Below are 23,679 nucleotides of genomic sequence, written 5' to 3' on the forward strand. Positions count from 1 at the left end.
CACCGGTTCCCGCTCGGCAGCACCGGATGAAGCCGCGTCGCCGCTGAGAACCGCGCGGATACTCCCCTCGCCGACTGTCCGTGAACGCAACCCCACACATTGTGTTACCAAATGGTTAAATCCCGGCCAATTCGTCCCTAGAATTACGGGGTGCGTAAGTTGCGCGCTTACGGCAACCTTAACCTTATGCTTTTGTTCCTTGTATATAATTTCCACTGGCACCATAGGGTACTCGTGCACATCCCCATGAATACACCTAATTTTCACCCGTGTCGCCTGCCTCAACGCCCCGGGCCAAACCAGGTTTTGGTGGATCATGGACTGTTTGCAGCCCGAATCCACCATCGCCCGATATGTACCCCCTTGTACCCTGACCGGGACACAGTACGTCTCCCCCCGATCGGGGGCGGGTGCTGGAGGCCCGACAACCCGCAACACCTGCCCCACCTCCATCAGGGAGCACTCCCGGCGCACGTGCCCGGGCCGTCCGCACCTCCAGCACACCGTCCCTGGGGTTTGAGGTGCCATCTGCGAGGGAAGCCCTCTCCCCGCAGCGTCGGTACCCTGAAATGCACAAACCATAGACATATTATGACCCCGTGTTCCCCCCCTTGTCGTCTGTCTGGGTGTGTGTGGGTGCGTATTCTTTTTTCTTTATGTCCGTGTGGTGAACCTGTTCGGTGATTCCGGGTGGCTCAGGCTGGCTTGGTTGCCACTGCGGAGACTCTCCCTCCACCCCCCCCCCAGAGCGGGGCGAGTCATCGGCGGGGTGCTGGGGTGGGTCCCTTGGCCGTTTTGGTTGTTGTCTCCCTCTGTACCGCCAGGTGTTCCTCCGCCAGTTTCACCGCAGCTTTGACGTCCGGGGGACTGTGGTACCGTACCCACGCGGAGGTCCTGGCCGGGATTGCCTCCACGAATCACTCCAGGACGATGGCCTCCAGCATTTTTGGGTCCAGTCCGTTTGGCTGGAGCCAACGGGTTGCTGCGTCTCGAAGTTGAAATGCCAGTACGAAGGGCCGGTCCCCTGGCCCCAACATCATGGCCCGGAACTTCCGGCGATGGTCTTCGGGGCTGCTGCCGACCCGATCCAGTATGGCGCAGCGCAAGTTTGCATACTGCATGCGAGCGGACGCCGGGAGACTCACCGCCGCCCGCTGCGCCTCCCCCACCAGGAGCGGCAGCAGCTTCGCGCCCCATTCCTCCTCCGGCCACCTGCACGATGTCGCCGTGGCCTCAAAGACATCGAGGAATGTCTGGGGGTCCTCCCCCTCCACCATGCGTTTCATGGCGGACATTCCTCCCGCCGCCTCTGCTCTGTCCATTAATGCCTGCAGCACCTGTGTCTGCTGCCGGCTTGCCGTTGACACCTCGGCCAACACTTGGCCCAGCGCCTCCAGCGGGGATGTTGTCGACATTTCTGTGGTTCGCCTTGTTGGGTGCCACTGTGAAGACGTCTCTGTCTCGGGTTCTTCTGGGACCACAGGAAAGGGCACAACACTTTGGGTCGGCGTTTTACAATTCTTTTAATTATATTCTCACACAAGTCTCTGTCGGCTTTTCAGCTCTCCTCCTCCTCACAATGTCTCTCTTTTCGGGCTTTTCAGCACTCTTCCGTGGCTTTTCATCTGCTTTCCAGGTCCCTCTGCCTCATGGTCTCCGACGCTGCTTAATAAAGGAACAGGTGATTAGATAACTCGTTCCAGCTGAGTCATCCACTCACCTGTCTGCTGCTTCATGGCCGGCCTCCGCACACACCCCGCCCGGAGGGAACGCGCGAACCACGCCCCTCTCCACAGATATATATATATATATATATATATATATATATATATATATATATATAATGTTCGCTATTTTATTTAAGGACTAAATTGCAATAAGAAACATATGTTTAATGTACACTAAGATTTTTTGTCCAAATGAAGACAATAATGAAATTTTTTGTGGTACCCTTTATTTAGAAAAGTATGGAAATACATTTTGATAGCGGTACCAAAATATTGTTATGGGGACAACCCTCGTGTGAAGGTAGCCTGAAACATGGACTTTGCTGCTGTCATCCTTGAACAGGGCATCCTTGGTTCTGGTTTTGCCCTCAAAGTCCAAGAGCAGCACAGGCAGAAACATTTTGAAAAGAGACGCAACCCTGCAGCGAGTCTCATTCAAGTAGGTCTTTGTCTTTTGCTTTGCTTTTCCATTGTCCCCATCTTTAAGTGCTGCCCCTATTTCCTTCTCCTTCTTCTTCCTCCGTTTCTTCTAGGCTGCTTGGAGGTTTTATGCAACCAACCTGTCCCGCACAGATCTGATGTCTACCTGGGACTTCTATGAGCAGACTGTGGCTGTGCCAGTCTACAGGTATTCATTGTTCAAGTTGACATTCATTCAAAAAAGATAATTCCAAAATCCTGTAAAACAATTACACCATTTTAATATTTATTATTATTATTTAATGGCTTTTGATGTATATTCATAGATATTTGGACATTTTACATATGACTTTATCCTGTTTAATAATACAAAACAAATCCTTCTATTAGTAATTTATTCTTATAAACTTAGGAAGGTGTTACTTTTCATCATGTAAAAACAGTATAATGGCATTTCTTCTCCTGAAATTACAACTTAATTCTCCTTACAGCTCTCAAAAAAAAAAAATTATTTACTTATTCCCTCAATATTGTAACTTTTTTTTTGTCCTGTAGTGTTAGTTTTTTCCTGGATTTTGCTAATTGTTTGCCTAGAAAAGTAGAAAAATGCATAAATATTCCACAAGAAAATACTATATTTAGTGAATATAATAATAATAAAACAAATATTTTTAGTTGAAAGCTTTTTTCATTAAATTATTAGCAATTATTAGCAATAGTTTGTACTTCATAAATTCACAAAAATATATTGTAATAAAATGACCGATCTATATTTCAAAATAATAACAAAAATATTTTATTATGATTTAATGTAAAATCACTTTGTACAGTAAAAAAAAAAAAACAGATTCATTATGTTATATTACAGGGTTTTTGTCATAATATTATTTGCTATTCTTGAACAATTCAGTTTTTACCTCTTAAATTCACAAAAATATGTTGTAGTATAACTTTTATCTCTGATTTAAAGGAGCTATATGTAATAATTTCATGTCAAGTCATCATTAAATGATATGTCAAAAGGCATTAATAAATCATGTTTTTTTTCAATACCTCTATAACTGATAACAGTAGTTCAGCCGAGATGTGCTCATTTCAAAATTAGATGTACAGCCCCGAAATCTTGTTATTGTTTTAATTTCGATGGCCCGCCCTCCACCCTTTGACCAATTAGAAAGTCTGTGAGTGTCACATCCAGGTTGCTAGTTACGCACCGCCATCTTCGTCTAGCTACTGCCACTGGTAAAGTTACTAAACATGTCAGACCTTAGCCAATCTAAAAGTTACCATTCTAAACTTATTAATGACAAAGCCAGGAACAAAACCAGGATTTGTATCGGGGATGCCTTTGAAAGATGTAAACCATCGAATATTTTTTCATCTGACGCCAAACTTGCTAATTTCCTCCTTGATAGGTTAGTCAGGCATTTATCTTTGCCTATTACTTGTAATACATTGACTTTTGGTATGTAAACTATATTAGTCCAATACAGTCTATGACCTTGTCTAACAAAGCTAGTATGTTCCTGCAACCACTGCTTAGTGTGATGGTGCTTAGCTCCTCGTTTAATGCTAAGCATGCAAGACCGGTCAATGACACATCAACATACAGGCTAACGGGGGAAATATATGCCCGTTAGCCTGTATGTCGATGTTTCATCCTACTGACAGGGCAAAATATCTTTTGGACGAATAAAACCTATGTGGATGTGGGTAGTGTCAGTGCCTATTTTGTTCTCAATATGCTGATACGCTGAGGAAATGGGTTCCAACATTAGCACGGCTAATTGCGGTTTCTGGTACTGTATGTGCATTAGACACATATAAATGATGTGGTGGTATTTGCTTATAATGCATCACATGTAATGATTTGTGTATTGACATGGTAGTAGGCTATATGATTTATGCCTAACATGGTTTTTGCGTAACGTGGATTGGCTCATAGAATCGCACTCTGCACTGAAAGATGGTGATGTCCGTACATGGAAGAGAATGCAGTGCGTCAGGTTGGATGCAACATGGGGTTATGCTGAATGAAATGTGGTGGTCATTTTACTGTTGGCCTTGACTAGCCATCAAAGTAGGCCTATGCCATATATTATATATTATTATATATAATTATTTGGATGGTGGTCCATGCGGTCAAACTAGACATTTTAGCGGGGTAATGCCAACAATATGTCCCCACTAAAATATTGCTGCGTAACTTTACAAATAGGGGCAGCACGGTGGATGAGGGGTTAGTGCGTCTGCCTCACAATACGAAGGTGCTGAGTAGTCTGGGGTTCAATCCCAGGCTCGGGATCTTTCTGTGTGGAGTTTGCATGTTCTCCCCGTGACTGCGTGGGTTCCCTCCGGGTACTCCGGCTTCCTCCCACCTCCAAAGACATGCACCTGGGGATAGGTTGATTGGCAACACTAAATTGGCCCTAGTGTGTGAATGTGAGTGTGAATGTTGTCTGTCTATCTGTGTTGGCCCTGCGATGAGATGGCGACTTGTCCAGGGTGTACCCCGCCTTCCGCCCGACTGTAGCTGAGATAGGCTCCAGCGCCCCCCGGGACCTCGAAGGGAATAAGCGGTAGAAAATGAATGGATGGATGGAACTTTACAAATACATTTGGCTAATGGACATCAGTAAAATGTGGCATAATTACTTAGTAAACCATCTTGCAAGAAGCATAAACAAGAGAAACCTACAGCGTAGGACTCGTCCATTGCCATTTGAAGTTCTTTGGAGTAGGATTAATCTCTGGCAACCTCAGTCATGGAGAGAGGGAGGGAACTACAGGATTTTGACCGGGATTGCAGTACCATTTCTGGCCACATTACTACATATGGCACCTTTAAAATTATAACATTATTCGTCTATAGGACTTTTTTGTAAAAATACTACCGGATATGTGCTAAATAAAATATTATTACAATGTATTCTGTTAAAATACAAGATTTTTATCATATTATTATTATTGTTATAACATTGATAGTTTTTACCTCATAAATTCACAAAATTATATTACAATAGTGTGGCTTGTAATTGTAATTATTATTTTATGGATTTTTTGTGGGAAAAAAAATTAATTCCTGTAGTTTTTTTCCCTTTATAATTTCTCAATATTCACACAATTCTATACAGTAACTTTATTATTTTAGTTTTTCCTACTTCATTAAATTTTATATGATTTTTTTCTTGCGTTCTTTACAACCATGCTTTGGAACCTTCCACAAAAAAATACTATATGTAGTACAAATGATTATAAGAATACAAATAATAATAAAATATTCTGTTACATTACAAGCTATTTCTCAAAATTGTATTGGCTATTCTTGGAAAAATTATTGATTTTGCCTCAAAAATCACACAAATAAATGGTAATATTATGACTTTAATCTATAATTATAAATGTGTTCTTATATGATGATTTGTTTGTAAAAAAAAAAAAAACTATAAACAAATTCCTGTAGTTTTACAATTTTACCAAAAGTCTTTACCGTAACTTTATTCTTCTAGTTTTTCTTTTTTTATAAAATGTTTTTGTTCTTACGTTTTTTTTACAACTATGTCTTGGAACATTTTATTTTTTATACTTTTTTTTTTTTTTTTTTACCCTTTTTTAAAATATAGATAATATTGTGAACAATTTCTCCCAACATTATGTCATATTAGGCCTGATAAAAACAAATCTGCCTCATTGACTCTCACAGCGGAGATTTCATGAAGCAGCAGAATAGACCACTTGTCCTTTCTGCTTAGAACGACTTTAATTCATCCAACTTCTAAATGGAGGTGATGAGCGGCGCTAAAGTCAAATGCCAAACTGAAGTGAATGAAGCACCCCCGGGCCAAATGAACCTTTGCTCAGCACAGCAGGGAGTCTGAAATGTTATTTTGAATGACTAAACATCTTAAATGCCTCTTCCCCCTTTTAGAATAATTCCACCTCTGAATCAATTGGACCTGCTGAGGAATCTGAAGGGGAGGTCCTTCAGGTAGGAACACATTCTTTCTGTGGGGAAAGGGATGCTGAAATAGCAAAGCAATCATGTCAAAGAGGGTTCATCAAACAATGAATTAAATCAATACAAAAAAAAAACAGGAAATAATGCACATTGATGTCATGTTAAAAAACAATATTTACTTACTGGACAAACAACATACACTATATTGCCAACAGTATTTGGCCACTTGCCTTGACTCCCATATGAACTTAAAGTGCCATTTCATTCCTAACCCATAGGGTTCAATATGATGTGGGTCCACCTTTTGCAGCTATTACAGCTTCAACTCTTCTGGAAAGGCTGTCCACAAGGTTGCGGAATGTGTTTATAGGAATTTTCCACCATTCTTGCAAAAGCGCATTGGTGAGGTCACACACTGATGTTGGTTGAGAAAGCCTGGCTCTCAGTCTTCGTTCTAATTCATCCCAAAGGTGTTCTATCGGGTTCAGGTCAAGACTCTGTGCAGACAAGTCAAGTTCATCCACACCAGACTCTGTCATCCATGTCCTTATGACCTTGCTTTGTGCACTGGTGCACAGTCATGCTGGAAGAGGAAGGGGTCTGCTCCAAACTGTTCCCACAAGGTTGGGAGCATGGAATTGTCCAAAATGTTTTGGTATCCTGGAGCATTCAAAGTTCATTTCACTGGAACTAAGGGGCCAAGCCCAACTATTGAAAAAAAAAACCCACACCATAATTCCTCCTCTATCAAATTTCACACTCGGCACAATGCAGTCCGAAATGTAGCGATCTACTGTCAACCTCTAAACCCAGACTGGTCCATCAGATTGCCAGATGGAAAAGTGTGATTCATCACTCCAGAGAACGCGTCTCCACTGCTCTAGAGTCCAGTGGCGACGTGATTTACACCACTGCATCCGACCTTGACATTGGACTTGGTGATGTATGGCTTAGATGAAGCTCTCTGCGTACTGTACGTGGGCTAATTGGAAGGTCACATGAAGTTTGGAGCTCTGTAGCGACTGACTGTGCAGAAAGTCTTTGCACTATGCGCTTCAGCATCCGCTGACCTCTCTCTGTCAGTTTACGTGGCCTACCACTTGGTGGCTGAGTTGCTGTTGTTCCCAAACTCTTCTATTTTCTTATAATAAAGTCGACAGTTGACTTTGGAATATTTAGGAGCGAGGAAATTTCACGACTGGATTTGTTGCACAGGTGACATTTTATTACATTTCCACGCTGGAAATCACTGAGCTCCTGAGAGCGGCCCCTTCTTTCACAAATGTTTGTAGAAACAGTCTCCATGCCTAAGTGCTTGATTTTATACACCTGTGGCCGGGCCAAGTGATTAGAACACCTGATTCTGATCATTTGGATGGGTGAATAAATACTTTTGACAATATAGTGTATTTTAACACACAAGTGTAAATGTGTGTAGCCACTGTTATAGCAACAACAAAATGTGATTTTTTTTTTTTCAAATTGAGGCTGCGTTCACACTTGTGATTTGGTACGTTGTTTTGTTTTCCTTACACTGTTTTTTATCATGTGACATGTGAAAAGCTGTGTGGTAAAGAACATACACTGTATTTTACAGACCATAGAGTGCACCAGTATATAAGCAACACCCACTAAATTAAAAATATTTTTCCATATATTAGCCACACCAGACTATAGGCAGCAGATATATATGTTGTGAAATGAGTTATTTACACAGAAATATTTCTTTGACAGGGACAGTACAATGAAACATTGCTACCCATAGGTAACCCATGTCAAAGTACAGAAGACTTCTTCTAGCCACAGGCTCATTTGCAACCCTCGTCCCTGGTTAGGCTTTTAAAAAGTTGAGAAAAGTGAAAAACACATACAAGAAGAGTAAGACAAGTACATAATAAAACATACATTAAAGATAATTGGCCCCATTTGTCCATACTACACCAAGTTTTAGTGCTCACACTTCTCATTTTCCTGAAGCCACTTTTTCAGTTTTGTGGAGAAAAGTTTAATGTCTGACATGATCTTGGACCCACTAGCTGCGCAAGCGAGCTCTCCAATCAGCTAAACAAACTCAATAACTGCACGGTGACGTTTTGGTGAATTTACTGAGGACTTTGTGAAACTGAAACAATACAAAAAGAATGCAGTTATAAGTTAATAATACTAACACAGACACTTGTAAACGTGTTGGCATGTTAGCTAATGCTAACAACGCTAGCTTGATTACATTACAATAGCACGTACAAATGTGCATGAAAACACTCCTACAGACATCACACATGGGACGGTTTAGTAAGTAAGAATAGTTTTAGTTGTATTGTAAAACATACAAACGTTGCTTGGGAGCGATTAATGAAGAATCCATACGAGTAGAAACACTTTTGACGGCTAGTAGTCAGAACGGCACTTCTTCCGGTTGAAAACTCTAAAAAGAAGAGTACAGCATCACCTGCAGTGAGTGAATTCGTCCAAAAGATGGCGCCGTAGCACAAACAAAAACATACCTTTTTAACTATTTGCATTATGGCCATCAGCGAAGAAAAATGTGTAAATTAGCCGCACTGTTTTATTGGCCGCAGGGTTCAAAGCGTAGGGAAGAAAAAGCGGCTTATAGTCTGGAATTTACGGTACATAAAGTAACGACTTGATTAAACCGCTTTTGTGACGTAACTCGAATCTTCTACACCAAATTTACATCTATTGGGTTGAAAGAGGAGTTGATTTTTACCTGCTGAAGTTTCACCGAAAGCTTCCAAAATATATTTTTAAGGAGCTCTGTGGTTACACACGTTTTCTTGACATATTTGTAGGGATGCACAAACAATTATTTTTTACAAGCCGATACAGATCACTTCCTATTTCACTCTGTTGTTTGTTAAATACAGACTGGGTCGTCCTAGGCTTTCTTAACACCCTCATAGCCATGCTAGCCATTCAAGTGCTAAGTAAGGTTCGATGTGTTATAGCGTAAGGTTTTTTTCCCCCTTACTCTGGGAATGTTCCTAGTACTTTTGGTGCAAAAAACACTTAAAACATCCCTTTCGGAAACAGTGAAGAAGTCCCACACAATCGACGCCATCTTTGTTTACAAATAAATTCTTTAAAATTCCTACAATGTGAATTCCTGGATTTTTTTTCACATTCTGTCTCTCACAGTTGAAGTGTACCTATGATGAGAATTACAGACCTCTGTCATCATTTTTAAGTGGGAGAACTTGCACAGTGGCTGACTAAATACTTTTTTGCCCCACTACATATATATATATATATATATATATATATATATATATATATATATATATATATATATATATATATACATACATACATATGTACACATATGTACATATATATACAATGGAATAAACATGTTTAAAACAACATAAACTTTATTTGTATTTATTATATATAAATATATATATATATATATATATATTTATATATAATAAATATAAATATTATATATATATATTTATATATAATAAATACAAATATATATATATTTATATATAATAAATACAAATATTAGAGTTTATGTTGTTTAAAACACATATGTACATATATATACAATGGAATAAACATGTTGTTTAAAACAACATAAACTCTAATATTTGTATTTATTATTTATATATATATATATATATATATATATATATATATATATATGTAGTGGGGCAAAAAAGTATTTAGTCAGCCACTGTGCAAGTTCTCCCACTTAAAATGATGACAGAGGTCTGTAATTCTCATCATAGGTACACTTCAACTGTGAGAGACAGAATGTGAAAAAAAAATCCAGGAATTCACATTGTAGGAATTTTAAAGAATTTATTTTTAAATTATGGTGGAAAATAAGTATTTGGTCAATAACAAAAATTCAACTCAATACTTTGTAATATAACCTTTGTTGGCAATAACAGAGGTCAAACGATTACTATAGGTCTTTACCAGGTTTGCACACACAGTAGCTGGTATTTTGGCCCATTCCTCCATGCAGATCTTCTCGAGAGCAGTGATGTTTTGGGGCTGTCGCCGAGCAACACGAACTTTCAACTCCCTCCACAGATTTTCTATGGGGTTGAGGTCTGGAGACTGGCTAAGCCACACCAGGACTTTCAAATGCTTCTTATGGAGCCACCCCTTCGTTGCCCGGGCGGTGTGTTTGGGATCATTGTCATGCTGGAAGACCCAGCCACGTTTCATCTTCAAAGCACTCACTGATGGAAGGAGGTTTTGGCTCAAAATCTCACGATACATGGCCTCATTCATTTTTTCCTTAACACGGATCAGTCGGCCTGTCCCCTTAGCAGAAAAACAGCCCCAAAGCATGATGTTTCCACCCCCATGCTTCACAGTAGTTATGGTGTTCTTGGGATGCAACTCAGTATTCTTCTTCCTCCAAAAACGACGAGTTGAGTTTATACCAAAAAGTTCTATTTTGGTTTCATCTGACCACATGACATTCTCCCAATCCTCTGCTGTATCATCCATGTGCTCTCTGGCAAACTTCAGACGGGCCTGGACATGCACTGGCTCAAGCAGGGGGACACGTCTGGCATTGCAGGATTTGATTCCCTGTCGGCGTAGTGTGTTACTGATGGTAACCTTTGTTACTTTGGTCCCAGCTCTCTGCAGGTCATTCACCAGGTCCCCCAGTGTGGTTCTGGAATTTTTGCTCACCGTTCTCATGATCATTTTGACCCCACGGGATGAGATCTTGCGTGGAGCCCCAGAATGAGGGAGACTATCAGTGGTTTTGTATGTCTTCCATTTTCTGATAATTGCTCCCACAGTTGATTTTTTTCACATCAAGCTGCTTGCCTATTGTAGATTCACTCTTCACAGCCAGGTGCAGGTCTACAATTCTTTTCCTGGTGTCCTTCGACAGCTCTTTGGTCTTGGCCATAGTGGAGTTTGGAGTCTGACTGTTTGAGGCTGTGGACAGGTGTCTTTTATACAGATAACGAGTTCAAACAGGTGCCATTAATACAGGTAACGAGTGGAGGACAGAAGAGTTTCTTAAAGAGGAAGTTACAGGTCTGTGAGAGCCAGAGATCTTCCTTGTTTGAAGTGACCAAATACTTATTTTCCACCATAATTTACAAATAAATTCTTTAAAATTCCTACAATGTAAATTCTTGGATTTTTTTTCACATTCTGTCTCTCACAGTTGAAGTGTACCTATGATGAAAATTACAGACCTCTGTCATCATTTTAAGTGGGAGAACTTGCACAATCGGTGGCTGACTAAATACTTTTTTGCCCCACATATATTTATATATATATATATATATATATATATATATATATATATATATATATATATATATATATATATATATAATAAATACAAATATGATATATATATATACTGTATATATATATTTATACCTAATAAATACAAATATATATATATATATTTATATATAATAAATACAAATATTAGAGTTTATGTTGTTTTAAACAACATGTTTATCCCATTGTATATACATGTACATATGTGTATATATGTATATATATATATATGTATGTATGTATATATATGTATACATATATATATATATATATATATATATATATATATATATATATATATATATATATATATATATATATATACATATATAAGTTTGGACAATTCTGACTTAGGACAACATAAAAAAGTGTTTTATTAATTATTTGTTTAACTTAGTCAACTTTAAAAATGTTCATCTTTCGTTCTTGATAAAATTCCATCTGTAAAATTGTTCATTGGTATATTTTCTGCCCACAGGAAGGACTCGCAGACCGAAAGCTCTCCCAGGTCCGTAATGTGATTGACTGCTTTGGCTTCTCTTCAACTCTGCTTTTAGCTGCTGCTGAGACAGTCTTTCTTGGGGGAGTGTGCGTGCGTGCGTGCGTGTGTGAGAGAATGCCTCCTTCAAGAATGGTCATGCTGCATTTTGCATACATGATTCAGAGATGAGCCCTCACTGCGTTCACCTTACATCTCATCAGGAAGCAGGAAAAAGTGATCATTCTGCAACACTTTTCAGTGCTTCTCCCCCCACCGTATTTTGACAACAAAGAGGTGTGTGTGGATCAATATAGTCAAGTGAAAACATTAACTACTAAAGTCTAATTGATGTTTGCAGATATATGCTGGTAATTATAAGGTCTCATAGTGCGCTGCAGTAACTTTTTAATAGAGGTGTACCCTTTATTTGGATGTATATCTGCCTTTTTTTTACAACAGCTGCATCAGCAGATACAACATATGATACCAGTATTTACTATTTTAAAAGTTAAGTAGATAAATAATAAGCATTGCTCAAACACAGGTCATTTTTCTCCAGCATGAGAAAAGTTCCCTTTTTGCTGGAGCCCAATTATCTATTTACCTTATTTTCCGGACTATAGAGCGTATATAAGCCACATACACTACATTTTAGAAGAAAAAAATGTTTTTCCATACGTTAGCCGTTTTTTTTGTCCTGTAGTGTTCTTTTTTTCCTGTGTTTTAATAGTTATTAGCCCAGAAAAGAAGAAAAATGCATAAAGATTCCACAAGAAAATACTATATTTAGTAAATATAATAATAAAAATATTTTTAGTTGCAAGCTTTTTTTCACCTCATAAATTCACAAAAATGTATTGTAATATAGTGACTGATCTATAATTCAAAATTATAACATTATTATTTTATTATGATTTAATGTAAAATTACGTTATACAGTAAATAAAATAATACATATTTATTATGTTCCTAGTGTGTGTGTGACAATCATTGGTACTTTAACTTTAACTTAAATTACAGGATTTTTATCATAATATTATTAGCTGTTCTTGGAAAATTCATAGATTTTACCTCATAAATTTGCAAAAAGATGTTGTAATATATGATGACTAATCTATCATTCAAAATGATACCTTTATTCTTTTATGATTTCATGTAAAATTACAGTATACAGTAAATATAATAATAATACAGAATTATTCTGTTAAATTACAGGTGTTTTGTCATATTGTTAGCTATTATTGGAATATATATATATACATACTTTGCACCTCATAAATTCACAAAAAATTATTATAATATGACTTGTTATCTCTACAAATATAACATTATTCATATATAGGACTTTTTTGTAAAAATACAAACCCCGTTTCCATATGAGTTGGGGAATTGTGTTAGATGTAAATATAAACGAAATACAATGATTTGCAAATCCTTTTCAACCCGGCGCAGTGGAATAGTGGCCGTGCGCGACCCGAGGGTCCCTGGTTCAATCCCCACCTAGTACCAACCTCGTCATGTCTGTTGTGTCCTGAGCAAGACACTTCACCCTTGCTCCTGATGGGTGTTGGTTAGCGCCTTTCATGGCAGCTCCCTCCATCAGTGTGTGAATGGGTAAATGTGGAAGTAGTGTCAAAGCGCTTTGAGTACCTTGAAGGTAGAAAAGCGCTATACAAGTACAACCCATTTATCATTTATTTATTTATATTCAATTGAATGCACTACAAAGACAAGATATTTAATGTTCAAACTCATAAACTTTATTTTTTTTTTGCAAATAATAATTAACTTAGAATTTCATGGCTGCAACATGTGCCAAAGTAGTTGGGAAAGGGCATGTTCACCACTGTGTTACATGGCCTTTCCTTTTAACAACACTCAGTAAACGTTTGGGAACTGAGGAGACACTTTTTTTAAGCTTCTCAGGTGGAATTCTTTCCCATTCTTGCTTGATGTACAGCTTAAGTTGTTCAACAGTCCGGGGGTCTCCGTTGTGGTATTTTAGACTTCATAATGCGCCACACATTTTCAATGGGAGACAGGTCTGGACTACAGGCAGGCCAGTCTAGTACCCGCACTCTTTTACTATAAAGTCACGTTGATGTAACACGTGGCTTGGCATTGACTTGCTGAAATAAGCAGGGGCGTCCATGGTAACGTTGCTTGGATGGCAACATATGTTGCTCCAAAACCTGTATGTACCTTTTAGCATTAATGGCGCCTTCACAGATGTGTAAGTTACCCATGTCTTGGGCACTAATATACCCCCATACCCTCACAGATGCTGGTTTTTTAACTTTGCGCCTATAACAATCCGGATGGCTCTTTTCCTCTTTGGTCCGGAGGACACGACGTCCACAGTTTCCAAAAACAATTTGAAATTTGACCTCGTCAGACCACAGAACACTTTTCCACTTTGTATCAGTCCATCTTAGATGAGCTCAGGCCCAGCGAAGCCGACAGCATTTCTGGGTGTTGTTGATAAACGGTTTTTGCCTTGCATAGGAGAGTTTTAACTTGCACTTACAGATGTAGCGACCAACTGTAGTTACTGACACTGGGTTTCTGAAGTGTTCCTGTGCCCATGTGGTGATATCCTTTACACACTGATGTCACTTGTTGATGCAGTACAGTCTGAGGGATCGAAGGTCACGGGCTTAGCTGCTTACGTGCAGTGATTTCTCCAGATTCTCTGAACCCTTTGATGATATTACGGACCGTATATGGTGAAATCCCTAAATTCCTTGCAATAGCTGGTTGTGAAAGGTTTTTCTTAAACTGTTCAACAATTTGCTCACGCATTTGTTGACAAAGTGGTGACCCTCACCCCATCCTTGTTTGTGAATGACTGAGCATTTCATAGAATCTACTTTTATACCCAAACATGGCACCCACCTGTTCCCAATTTGCCTGTTCACCTGTGGGATGTTCCAAATAAGTGTTTGATGAGCATTCCTCAACTTTATCAGTATTTATTGCCACCTTTCCCAACTTCTTTGTCACGTGTTGCTGGCATCAAATTCTAAAGTTAATGATTATTTGCAAAAAAATAAATGTTTATCAGTTTGAACATCGAATATGTTGTCTTTGTAGCATATTCAACTGAATATGGGTTGAAAATGATTTGCAAATCATTGTATTCCGTTTATATTTACATCTAACACAATTTCCCAACTCATATGGAAACGGGGTTTGTACTATATATTCTCAATACAATATTATTCCTATGAATTCTGTTAAAATACAAACTTTTTATCATATTATTATTATTGTCTATTGTTAGAAAATGTATAGTTTTTACCTCATAAATTCGCAAACATGTATTGTAATATGACTTTTATCTCTGATTTAAATTGATAACATTATTGGTATATAGGACTTTTTTGTAAAAATATTATATATGTTAAATAAAATGGGTGTACCCCGCCTTTCGCTCGAATGGTAGCCATCCACAAGCTTCTGGTTGAATTTTTGACCACTCCTCTTGACATAATTGGTGCAGTTCAGCTAAATTTGTTGGTTTTCTGACATGGACTTGCTTCTTCAGCATTGTCCACATGTTTAAGTTTGGACTTTGGGAAGGCCATTCTAAAACCTTAATTCTAACCATTCCTTTACCACTTTTGACATGTGTTTGGGGTCATTGTCCTGTTGGAACACCCAACTGCGCCCAAGACCCAACCTCTGGGCTGATGATTTTAGGTTGTCCTAAAGAATTTGGAGGTAATTTTCATTGTCCCATTTACTCTCTGTAAAGCACCAGTTCCATTGGCAGCAAAACAGGCCCAGAGCATAATACTTCCACCACCATGCTTGATGGTAGGCGTTGTGTTCCTGGGATTGAAGGCCTCCATTTTTGTTTCATCTGACATCACATGGACAAAGATAAGACCTTCTGGAGACAAGTTCTGTGGTCAGATGAAACAAAAAATGAGCTGTTTGGCCACAATACCCAGCAATATGTTTGAAGGAGAAAAAGGTGTGGCCTTTAATCCCTGGAACACCACACCTACCGTCAAGCATGGTGGTGGCAATATTATGCTCTGGGCCTGTTTTGCTGCCAATGGAACTGGTGCTTTACAGAGTAAATGGGACAATGAAAAAGGAGGATTACCTACAAATTCTTCAGGACAACCTAAAATCATCAGCCTGGAGGTTGGGTCTTGGGTGCAGTTGGGTGTTCCAACACGACAATGACCCCAAACACACATCAAAAGTGTTCAAAGGAATGGCTAAATCAGGCTAGAATTAAGGTTTTAGAATGGCCTTCCCAAAGTGCTGACTTAAATGTGTGGACAATGCTGAAGAAACAAGTCCATGTCAGAAAACCAACAAAAAGCTGAACTGCACCAATTCTGTCAAGAGGAGTGGTAAAAAATTCAACCAAAAGCTTGTGGATGGCTACCAAAAGCGCCTTATTGCAGTGAAACTTGCCAAGGGACATGTAACCAAATATTAACATTGCTGTATGTATACAGCAATGTTAATTTTGACCCAGCAGATTTGGTCACATTTTCAGTTGACCCATAATAAATTCATAAAAGTACCAAACTTCATGAATGTGTTTTGTGACAAACAAGTAAGTGCTCCAAGTAAGTGCTCCAATCACTCTATCACCAAAAAAATAAGAGATGTAGAAATTATTGGAAACTCAAGACAGCCAGTAAAGAACAGTCAGTTCTTTACAAGTGTTTGTATACTTTTGATAGCGACTGTACATACATATATACACACACGTATATACCGTACATAAACAAAAACACACATATACAGCCTGTACATATGTATATTTACACACACACATATATATATATATATATATATATATATATATATATATATATATATATATATATATATGTAACTTCACCTTTATCGTTAGTTTTTAAGCCTTTTTCTGTCCACACACTGTGTCTGTTTGTAAGTACTCCGTGTGTGTGCGCTGCCGAACATGCTCCTCTGCTTGTAAAACCAGCAATGTCACGACGTGACTACGGTGCGCCGTCATGCCTGTTAAATTTTTATTTATTTTTTTAAATACGGAGAACCGGTACTTACAGAGAGAGTACCGTTTTTGATTCATCAGTACCGCGATACTATACTAGTACCGGTATACCGGACAACCCGAGTTCACATTGCCACAAGTCAAGAAGGAAGCGGAAGTGACAATGTCAAGAAATGCTTTGAAATAAAAGTCTCTGGAAAAGGTATATAAACATGGAGAATTCTTACTTGATTTATTGGCATCTATTATGTGGTAAAAAGAGGACCAAGTAGTTCTTGAAGTAAAACAGGCACGGACAGATCATTATCATTAAATCTACTAAAAGCCCTTTTGGATGCTCTAAATTCAGCATCAAGGCTGGGATTTAGGCACATTTCCAATAAAGCTGTTAGAAATACTGCAATACGTGACCTTTTCAAGGTAGTATTTCTGCAAACACAGTATGTTGTTTTCCTGCCACTGTATCCACTGCTCTTGTTTGTGTCTCTCCCACGGCTCCAGTCATGACAACACACACAATGGCAGACTTTGTGGCTGCTGTCCAACAACTTTTAGGTACACTTGTTGCACTGCACTGCAAGTCTGTGTTGCAGCACGAGCTTACTTCATCTTTGGAGCTGTTGAGAGTTAGTCATAGGGCAGGTGCAATTGAGGTCCTATAATAAATACTTTGTATTCAAAAGGGGTGTGCCAATACGAGTTTCTCATTCCCCATTGGATGCAGATATTTGAGCCTCGAGTGTTAGCGTTGTTGACCCGATACCAATCTTGTGTTCTTTTGTAGTGTGGAACGTTAGAAAAGGCTCGATCAAGTGAATTTAGTCAAACATGGAAAAAGACTGGCCTATTTAGAATCAACCATCTGGAATGGCCTTTAAGTTGAATTGGGGTGGTAATTGTTTTCAGTGACACAATTCATGAAGGTAAGCTCATGAGGCAGTAAGTTGAATGACGCAGACACATTTGTTACTGGATATTTTCTGATTCGCTTCTGCCTTGGAAACTTTATTTGCAACTATAATTACCGTATTTTCCCAAACTATAGAGAGCACCGGTTTATAAGCCACACCCACAAAATTGTATGTAAAAAAAAAAATCCATATATTAACCGTACCGGACTATATTCTGCAGATATATATGTTGTGAAATAAGTTATTACAAAAAGATTCTGTAAATATTTATTTACCTAATTGTAACTTAATTGTTTCCAAACGGTGTCTGTAGCACGGCGGTAAAACGGCTGATCAAACAAAACAGAAGTCATCGTCATGGACCCACTGGCTGCGCAAGCTAGCTCTCCAATCAGCTAAACAGACTCAATAACTACACGGTGACGATTTGGTGAATTTACAAAACTATAGCAATACAAAAAGAATGCCGTTGTAAGTTGTAAGGGACGGCGTGGCGCAGTGGAAGAGTGGCCGTGCGCGACCCGAGGGTCCCTGGTTCAATCCCCACCTAGTACCAACCTCGTCATGTCCGTTGTGTCCTGAGCAAGACACTTCACCCTTGCTCCTGATGGGTGCTGGTTAGCGCCTTGCATGGCAGCTCCCTCCATCAGTGTGTGAATGTGTGTGTGAATGGGTAAATGTGGAAGTAGTGTCAAAGCGCTTTGAGTACCTTGAAGGTAGAAAAGCGCTATACAAGTACAACCCATTTATCATTTAAGTTAATAATACTTACACAGACACTTGTGAGCATGTTAGGATCTTAGCTAATGCTAACGACGCTAGCTTGATTACATTATAATAGCACGTGCACATAGGCATGTAAACACTCCTATGGACATCACACACGGGACGGTTTAGTAAGGAAGAATTGTTTTAGTCATGGCCCTGCGATGAGGTGGCGACTTGTCCAGGGTGTAAGCAGAATAAGGAAATAAGCGGTAGAAAATGGATGGATGGGATGGATGTTTTAGTCATATTGAATGAAGAATCCATAAAAGTAGAAAAGCTATGGACAGCTCTAAGATGGAAACGCACTTCTGCTTCCGGTTCAAAGCTTTAAACAGCCGCAAAAACAATAGGCATTCACCCAGCAAACTCATCCAAAAGGGTATTTGCATGTGCTTAGTGAAAACTATTTGCTTTATGGTCGTCGATGAAGAAAAATCCCTTAATTAGGCCCCCCGTAGTAGTGTGTGCACTTACATGTTATTTCATTGCTTTGTTGTTCATTATTCCCCCATAGTAGTAGTGTGTGTACTTACATGTTGTGTCATTGCTTTGTTGTTCATTATCCCCCCGTAGTAGTAGTAGTAGTAGTAGTAGTAGTAGTAGTAGTGTGTGTACTTACATGTTGTGTCATTGCTTTGTTCATTATTCCCCCGTAGTAGTAGTAGTAGCAGCTAGTAGTAATAGTAGTAGTAGTGTGTGTACTTCCATGTTGTTTGCTGTGTGATATTTGATATCCTGTGTTGGCTGCACATCAAAAGTATTGTGCCATGTTACCTTAAACGTTTTGCTCACTGCGTTGTAACGTACATGAAAGTATAAGATATCAGACTATCAGATGGGGACACCCCTAATATTGTGAAAATACTAGATTCCTTCCCTGCCAACTCTTGGTTGCTGTGTGAGGCAGCAGACGTAGGCCAGGAAACGGACCCGTGGTCTATATTTGATTAGGTTGGAATTGTGCTTTCTGCCTAGCAACACAATGTATGATGACTATGTCCTCACATCTGTAAACCTTTATTTACTGTCCTTATGTTGTATTATAAACCTTAATTGACTGCCCTTCTTTTTTTTATAATGTCAACCTTTATTTGCTCGCTGCTGTTTCACCGCTTTTGGCTTCTTGTTTGCACATGGTTCATTTCCTTATTTGCATGTTCACATTTTGAGATGTCACTTTGCTTCCATGCATGCTGGCTGGTAGCTTCCTGCTGCTTGCCCAACCCACTGAATGCCCATATATGGACATGGCTCCCTCTGCTGTAGGTTCTCCTCAGGTAAGATCAGCACCATCCCAGGATGACACCATGAAGATGTTACTTCCGTACAAAAAACATGATACAAAGCCTTTCTAAGTATTTTATGACTCCTCCTAGTCGGAAGGCGAGCCTGAAGGACAAGGTGTTCCCCAGTCCTTCCAAGACTCCTTTGGCCAAAGGGAGAGACCAGTCTCCCGTGCCAGAAGATGGCGCCGATGCGAGCCCAGGCAAGTTCTCCAAGAGCTGGAGCTTCACAGAGAAGAACCGAGGCGGGCCTAAGCATTCTTTCAGAGTCAGGGGGAGCGCCTCACGTCAAAACTCTGAGGGTAAAGTGAAGCCTAGACTTTTTATTCAAAGTTCTTTGGCCTCTTGGACCTGGAACCTTTAGCTCTTAGGAACCAGATAGACTGGATTCAACACACATATCTTTTATACTTGATGATTTCATGACACAATGTAATTAGGAGTTAGAGTTTAGGGGTTGAGGTCAAGTTTCTGGTTAGACTTTTGGAATCAGTGAGTGGGGGTAGGTTTCTGGTTAGAATTTTAGAATTGGTGAGTGGGGTTAGGTTTCTAGTTAGACTTTTGGAATCAGTTATTTGGGTTAGGTTTCTAGTTAGACTTTTGGAATCAGTTAGTTGGGTTCGGTTTCTGGTTAAACTTTTAGAATCAGTGAGTGGGGTTATGTTTTTGGTTAGACTTTTGGAATCAGTGAGTGGGGTTTGGTTTCTGGTTAGACTTTTGGAATCAGTTAGTGGGTTTAGGTTCCTGGTTAGACTTTTGGAATCAGTTAGTTGGGTCAGGTTTCTGGTTAGACTTTTAGAATCAGTGAGTGGGGTTATGTTTCTGGTTAGACTTTTGGAATCAGTTGGGTTGAGTTTCTGTTTAGAATTTTAGAATCAGTGAGTGGTGTTAGGTTTCTGGTTAGACTTTTGAAATCAGTTGGGTTTGGTTTCTGGTTAGAATTTTGGAATCAGTGAGTGAGGTTAGGTTTCTGGTTAGACTTTTAGAATCATTGAGTGGGGTTAGGTTTCTGGTTTGACTTTTCAAATCAGTTGGGTTAGGTTTCTGGTTAGAATTTTGGAATCAGTGAGTGGGGTTAGGTTTCTTGTTAGACTTTTGGAATCAATGAGTGAGGTTAGGGTTATGGTTAGACTTTTGGAATCAGTTAGTTGTGTTAGGTTTATGGTTAGACTTTTGAAATCAGTTAGTTGGGTTAGGTTTCTGGTTAGACTTTTAGAATCAGTTAGTTGGGTTAGGTTTCTGGTTAGACTTTTAGAATCAGTGAGTGGCGTTAGGTTTCTGGTTAGACTTTTGGAAAGGGTTACTATGATTAGGTTTCTGGTTAGACTTTTGGAAAAGGTTAGTGGGGTACGGATTCTGGTTACGGTAGGGTTAGGTTTCTCATTAGGCCTTAAGAACAATTAATGTATTGCATGAAGTTGCATACTTTTTAAACTTTACAAATATCCAGTATTTCAACAAATATTGCTATGTCTTACTTACCCAAACATTTTTTTTCCTTAAGTGGATAATATATATCTGCTTGACTTATTAATTGAAAGCAAATTGTAAACAATTGTATTGAAAAAACTCTACCACTGGGTGTTTTTTTAACAGTAAAATTCTGGCGACTGAGCTGCCAGTTTTTTTTACTGTAAAACCTACGGATGTTGTTTTTACAGTCTTTTACTGTAAATTGAAAAAACAGTACCACAGATTTTTAATGGTAAAAAAAAAACGGTAAGCTCGGTTGCCAGAATAAAAAAATTAAAATAAAATAAAAAGCAGCCATACTGTTTTTCCATTTTCAGTAATATGTTGTAAAAAGAACTATTTTACTTTTACAGTAAAATTCTTTCGACTAAGCTGACAGTTTTTACTGTAAAAAAACAGTGGTAGTGTTTTTCCATTTACTGTAATATGTTGTAAAAACACTGTAGATCAGCGTTTTTAACTAATATCATTTTCATGGCTTTGGTCAGGCTGATTACAAAAATTAATATTAATCAAATAATCTGCAAAAGAAATGACTTATAAAAATGGCTGAAAAATACATCTAAGCATTGCTAAAATAAATAAGTTCTAATTAAATTAGTAATAAGTAATATGTATGTTTCTTAAACTGTCAATAACATTTAAGTGCAAATGAAAATACAGCTTTACTACTTTTACTGCGCTTCAAATACTTCTTATTTGTTTGATATTGTCATTACTGCCACTAGTGGTGGAAAGGTGTACTACGGACCCCAGTTGTGAAAAATATATACTCTAGGCGGCCCTCTAGGGGGCGCTGGCATTTTGAGTGCTGTGTATTTTACAATAAAATGATGGTGACTACAGATGTTTTTCTACAGTGTAGGTAAAAATGCTATCAATAATAAAAGGCATATATTATTGGCCCTATGAGAGCATCCATAACTGCAATGTAGCCCTCAATGAAAGCCAGTTTGACGTCCCTGATCTAGACTAGTCTTTTAAACATAAATTGTTTTTAAAATAATATACAACTATTTTTACTTGCAAGATACTTGTTTTTTTTTGCTGATATTGATTGAATTGATATCATCGTACTTTCCATCTGCTAATATTTTAGTACCCTAAATTCTGGACTATAAACTGCTCGGTTTTTCCTACGCTTTGACAGTGCGGCTAGTCTATGGATTTGACGGCCATAACGCAAACAGTTTTCATCAAACACATGCAAAGACACTCGAATGGTTTGTTATTGTTTGTGCTAGGGCGCCATCTTTTGGACGAGTTCGCTCCCTGCAGGTGCAGCTAGGTAATAGTTAAAGCTTTGAACCAGAAGTGCCGTTCAGTTTTCTATCCGTCCATAGCTTTTCTACTCGTATGGATTCTTCATTCATCACTCCAAGCAACGTTTGTAAGTTTTACAATACAACTAAAACAATCCACGTGGGATGTCTGTAGGAGTGTTTTCGTGCATTATTGTACGTGCTCTTGTAATGTAATCAAGCTATCGTCGTTAGCATTAACTAATATGCTAACACGTTTACATGAGTCTGTGTTAGTATTGTTGTTTTAGTTTTGTTAATTCACCAAATCGTCATCGTGGAGTTATTGAGTCTGTCTAGCTGATTGGAGAGCTAGCTTGCGCAGCTAGTGGGTCCATGACGACTATTTGTTTTGTTTGATCAGCCGTTTTACTGCCGTGTTAAAGACACCATTTGAAAAACAATTAAGGTATGTAAATAAACATTTACAAAATATTTTAGTGTAATTAACTAATTTCACAACGTATATATCCGCGATTTGTAGTCGGGTGCGGCTAATATTCGGGAAAAATTAGTTTTTCTCAAATTTAGTGGGTGCAGCTTGTGTACCGGTGCACTCTATAGTCCGGAAAATACGGTATACAAACTGCTCTTTAGCACTTGTTTGAACATATAACAAGTTGTCCTTCTAGTAGGATCTATATTGAATTGTGTCACATGTCCTCTTCTCTCTCCTTGCAGCAATTGAAGGTTTAATAAGTAAGACATGTTTCTGCTTGGGCACCAAGACGAGCTTCCACAAAAATAATACTGCATGCTGCTTCCCTGTGATCACTTGACCTGAACCCCTCTTCATGTTTCTTACGTGGGGTTGACTCAGATATGGTGGGAGTAGGTAAGTTAGGGTGGGTTCAAGTCAAGTGGTGCCCAGAGTTGAGGGGAAATGGCCCCCCATCACCATGTTGCATGACATATGCGTACAAGTGGTGTAATAGTAAAGCCAAGTCTTCCTGAACTGGGGACTTGAACTAGCCAAGAGGGTTTTCGAGCTCTGGCTTCTCCTTGGCACTATAGCTGTCTATGACTCCCTGTAGCCAAAGACTGGACTGCACCTTATTTG

General features: G+C 38.9%; 1 protein-coding gene across 4 annotated transcripts in view; it reads left to right on the forward strand.

Moving 5' to 3' along the window:
* The window catches only part of kcnq2a (potassium voltage-gated channel, KQT-like subfamily, member 2a), a 111,162-nt gene that overhangs the window by 72,812 nt on the left and 14,671 nt on the right, over window positions 1-23,679 (forward strand). The window contains exons 7-12 of one of the 4 annotated variants that reach the window (XR_012051132.1): window positions 2,071-2,166; window positions 2,261-2,355; window positions 6,076-6,135; window positions 10,728-10,860; window positions 10,933-11,079; window positions 11,876-11,906. Coding sequence is in view for 3 of the 4 variants with exons in the window: in XM_061985628.2 (XP_061841612.1) it covers window positions 2,071-2,166; window positions 2,261-2,355; window positions 6,076-6,135; window positions 11,876-11,905; window positions 19,939-20,147; window positions 23,301-23,318 (508 nt within the window). In the remaining variant the exon portion in view is untranslated. Of the gene's footprint in view, window positions 1-2,070; window positions 2,167-2,260; window positions 2,356-6,075; window positions 6,136-10,727; window positions 10,861-10,932; window positions 11,318-11,875; window positions 11,907-19,938; window positions 20,148-23,300; window positions 23,319-23,679 lie in introns of those variants that run through there. The other 3 variants (XM_061985628.2, XM_061985629.2, XM_061985631.2) reach the window with 3 other exon arrangements.

Source organism: Nerophis lumbriciformis, linkage group LG23, assembly GCF_033978685.3.
Source record: "Nerophis lumbriciformis linkage group LG23, RoL_Nlum_v2.1, whole genome shotgun sequence".
NCBI lineage: Eukaryota > Metazoa > Chordata > Actinopteri > Syngnathiformes > Syngnathidae > Nerophis > Nerophis lumbriciformis.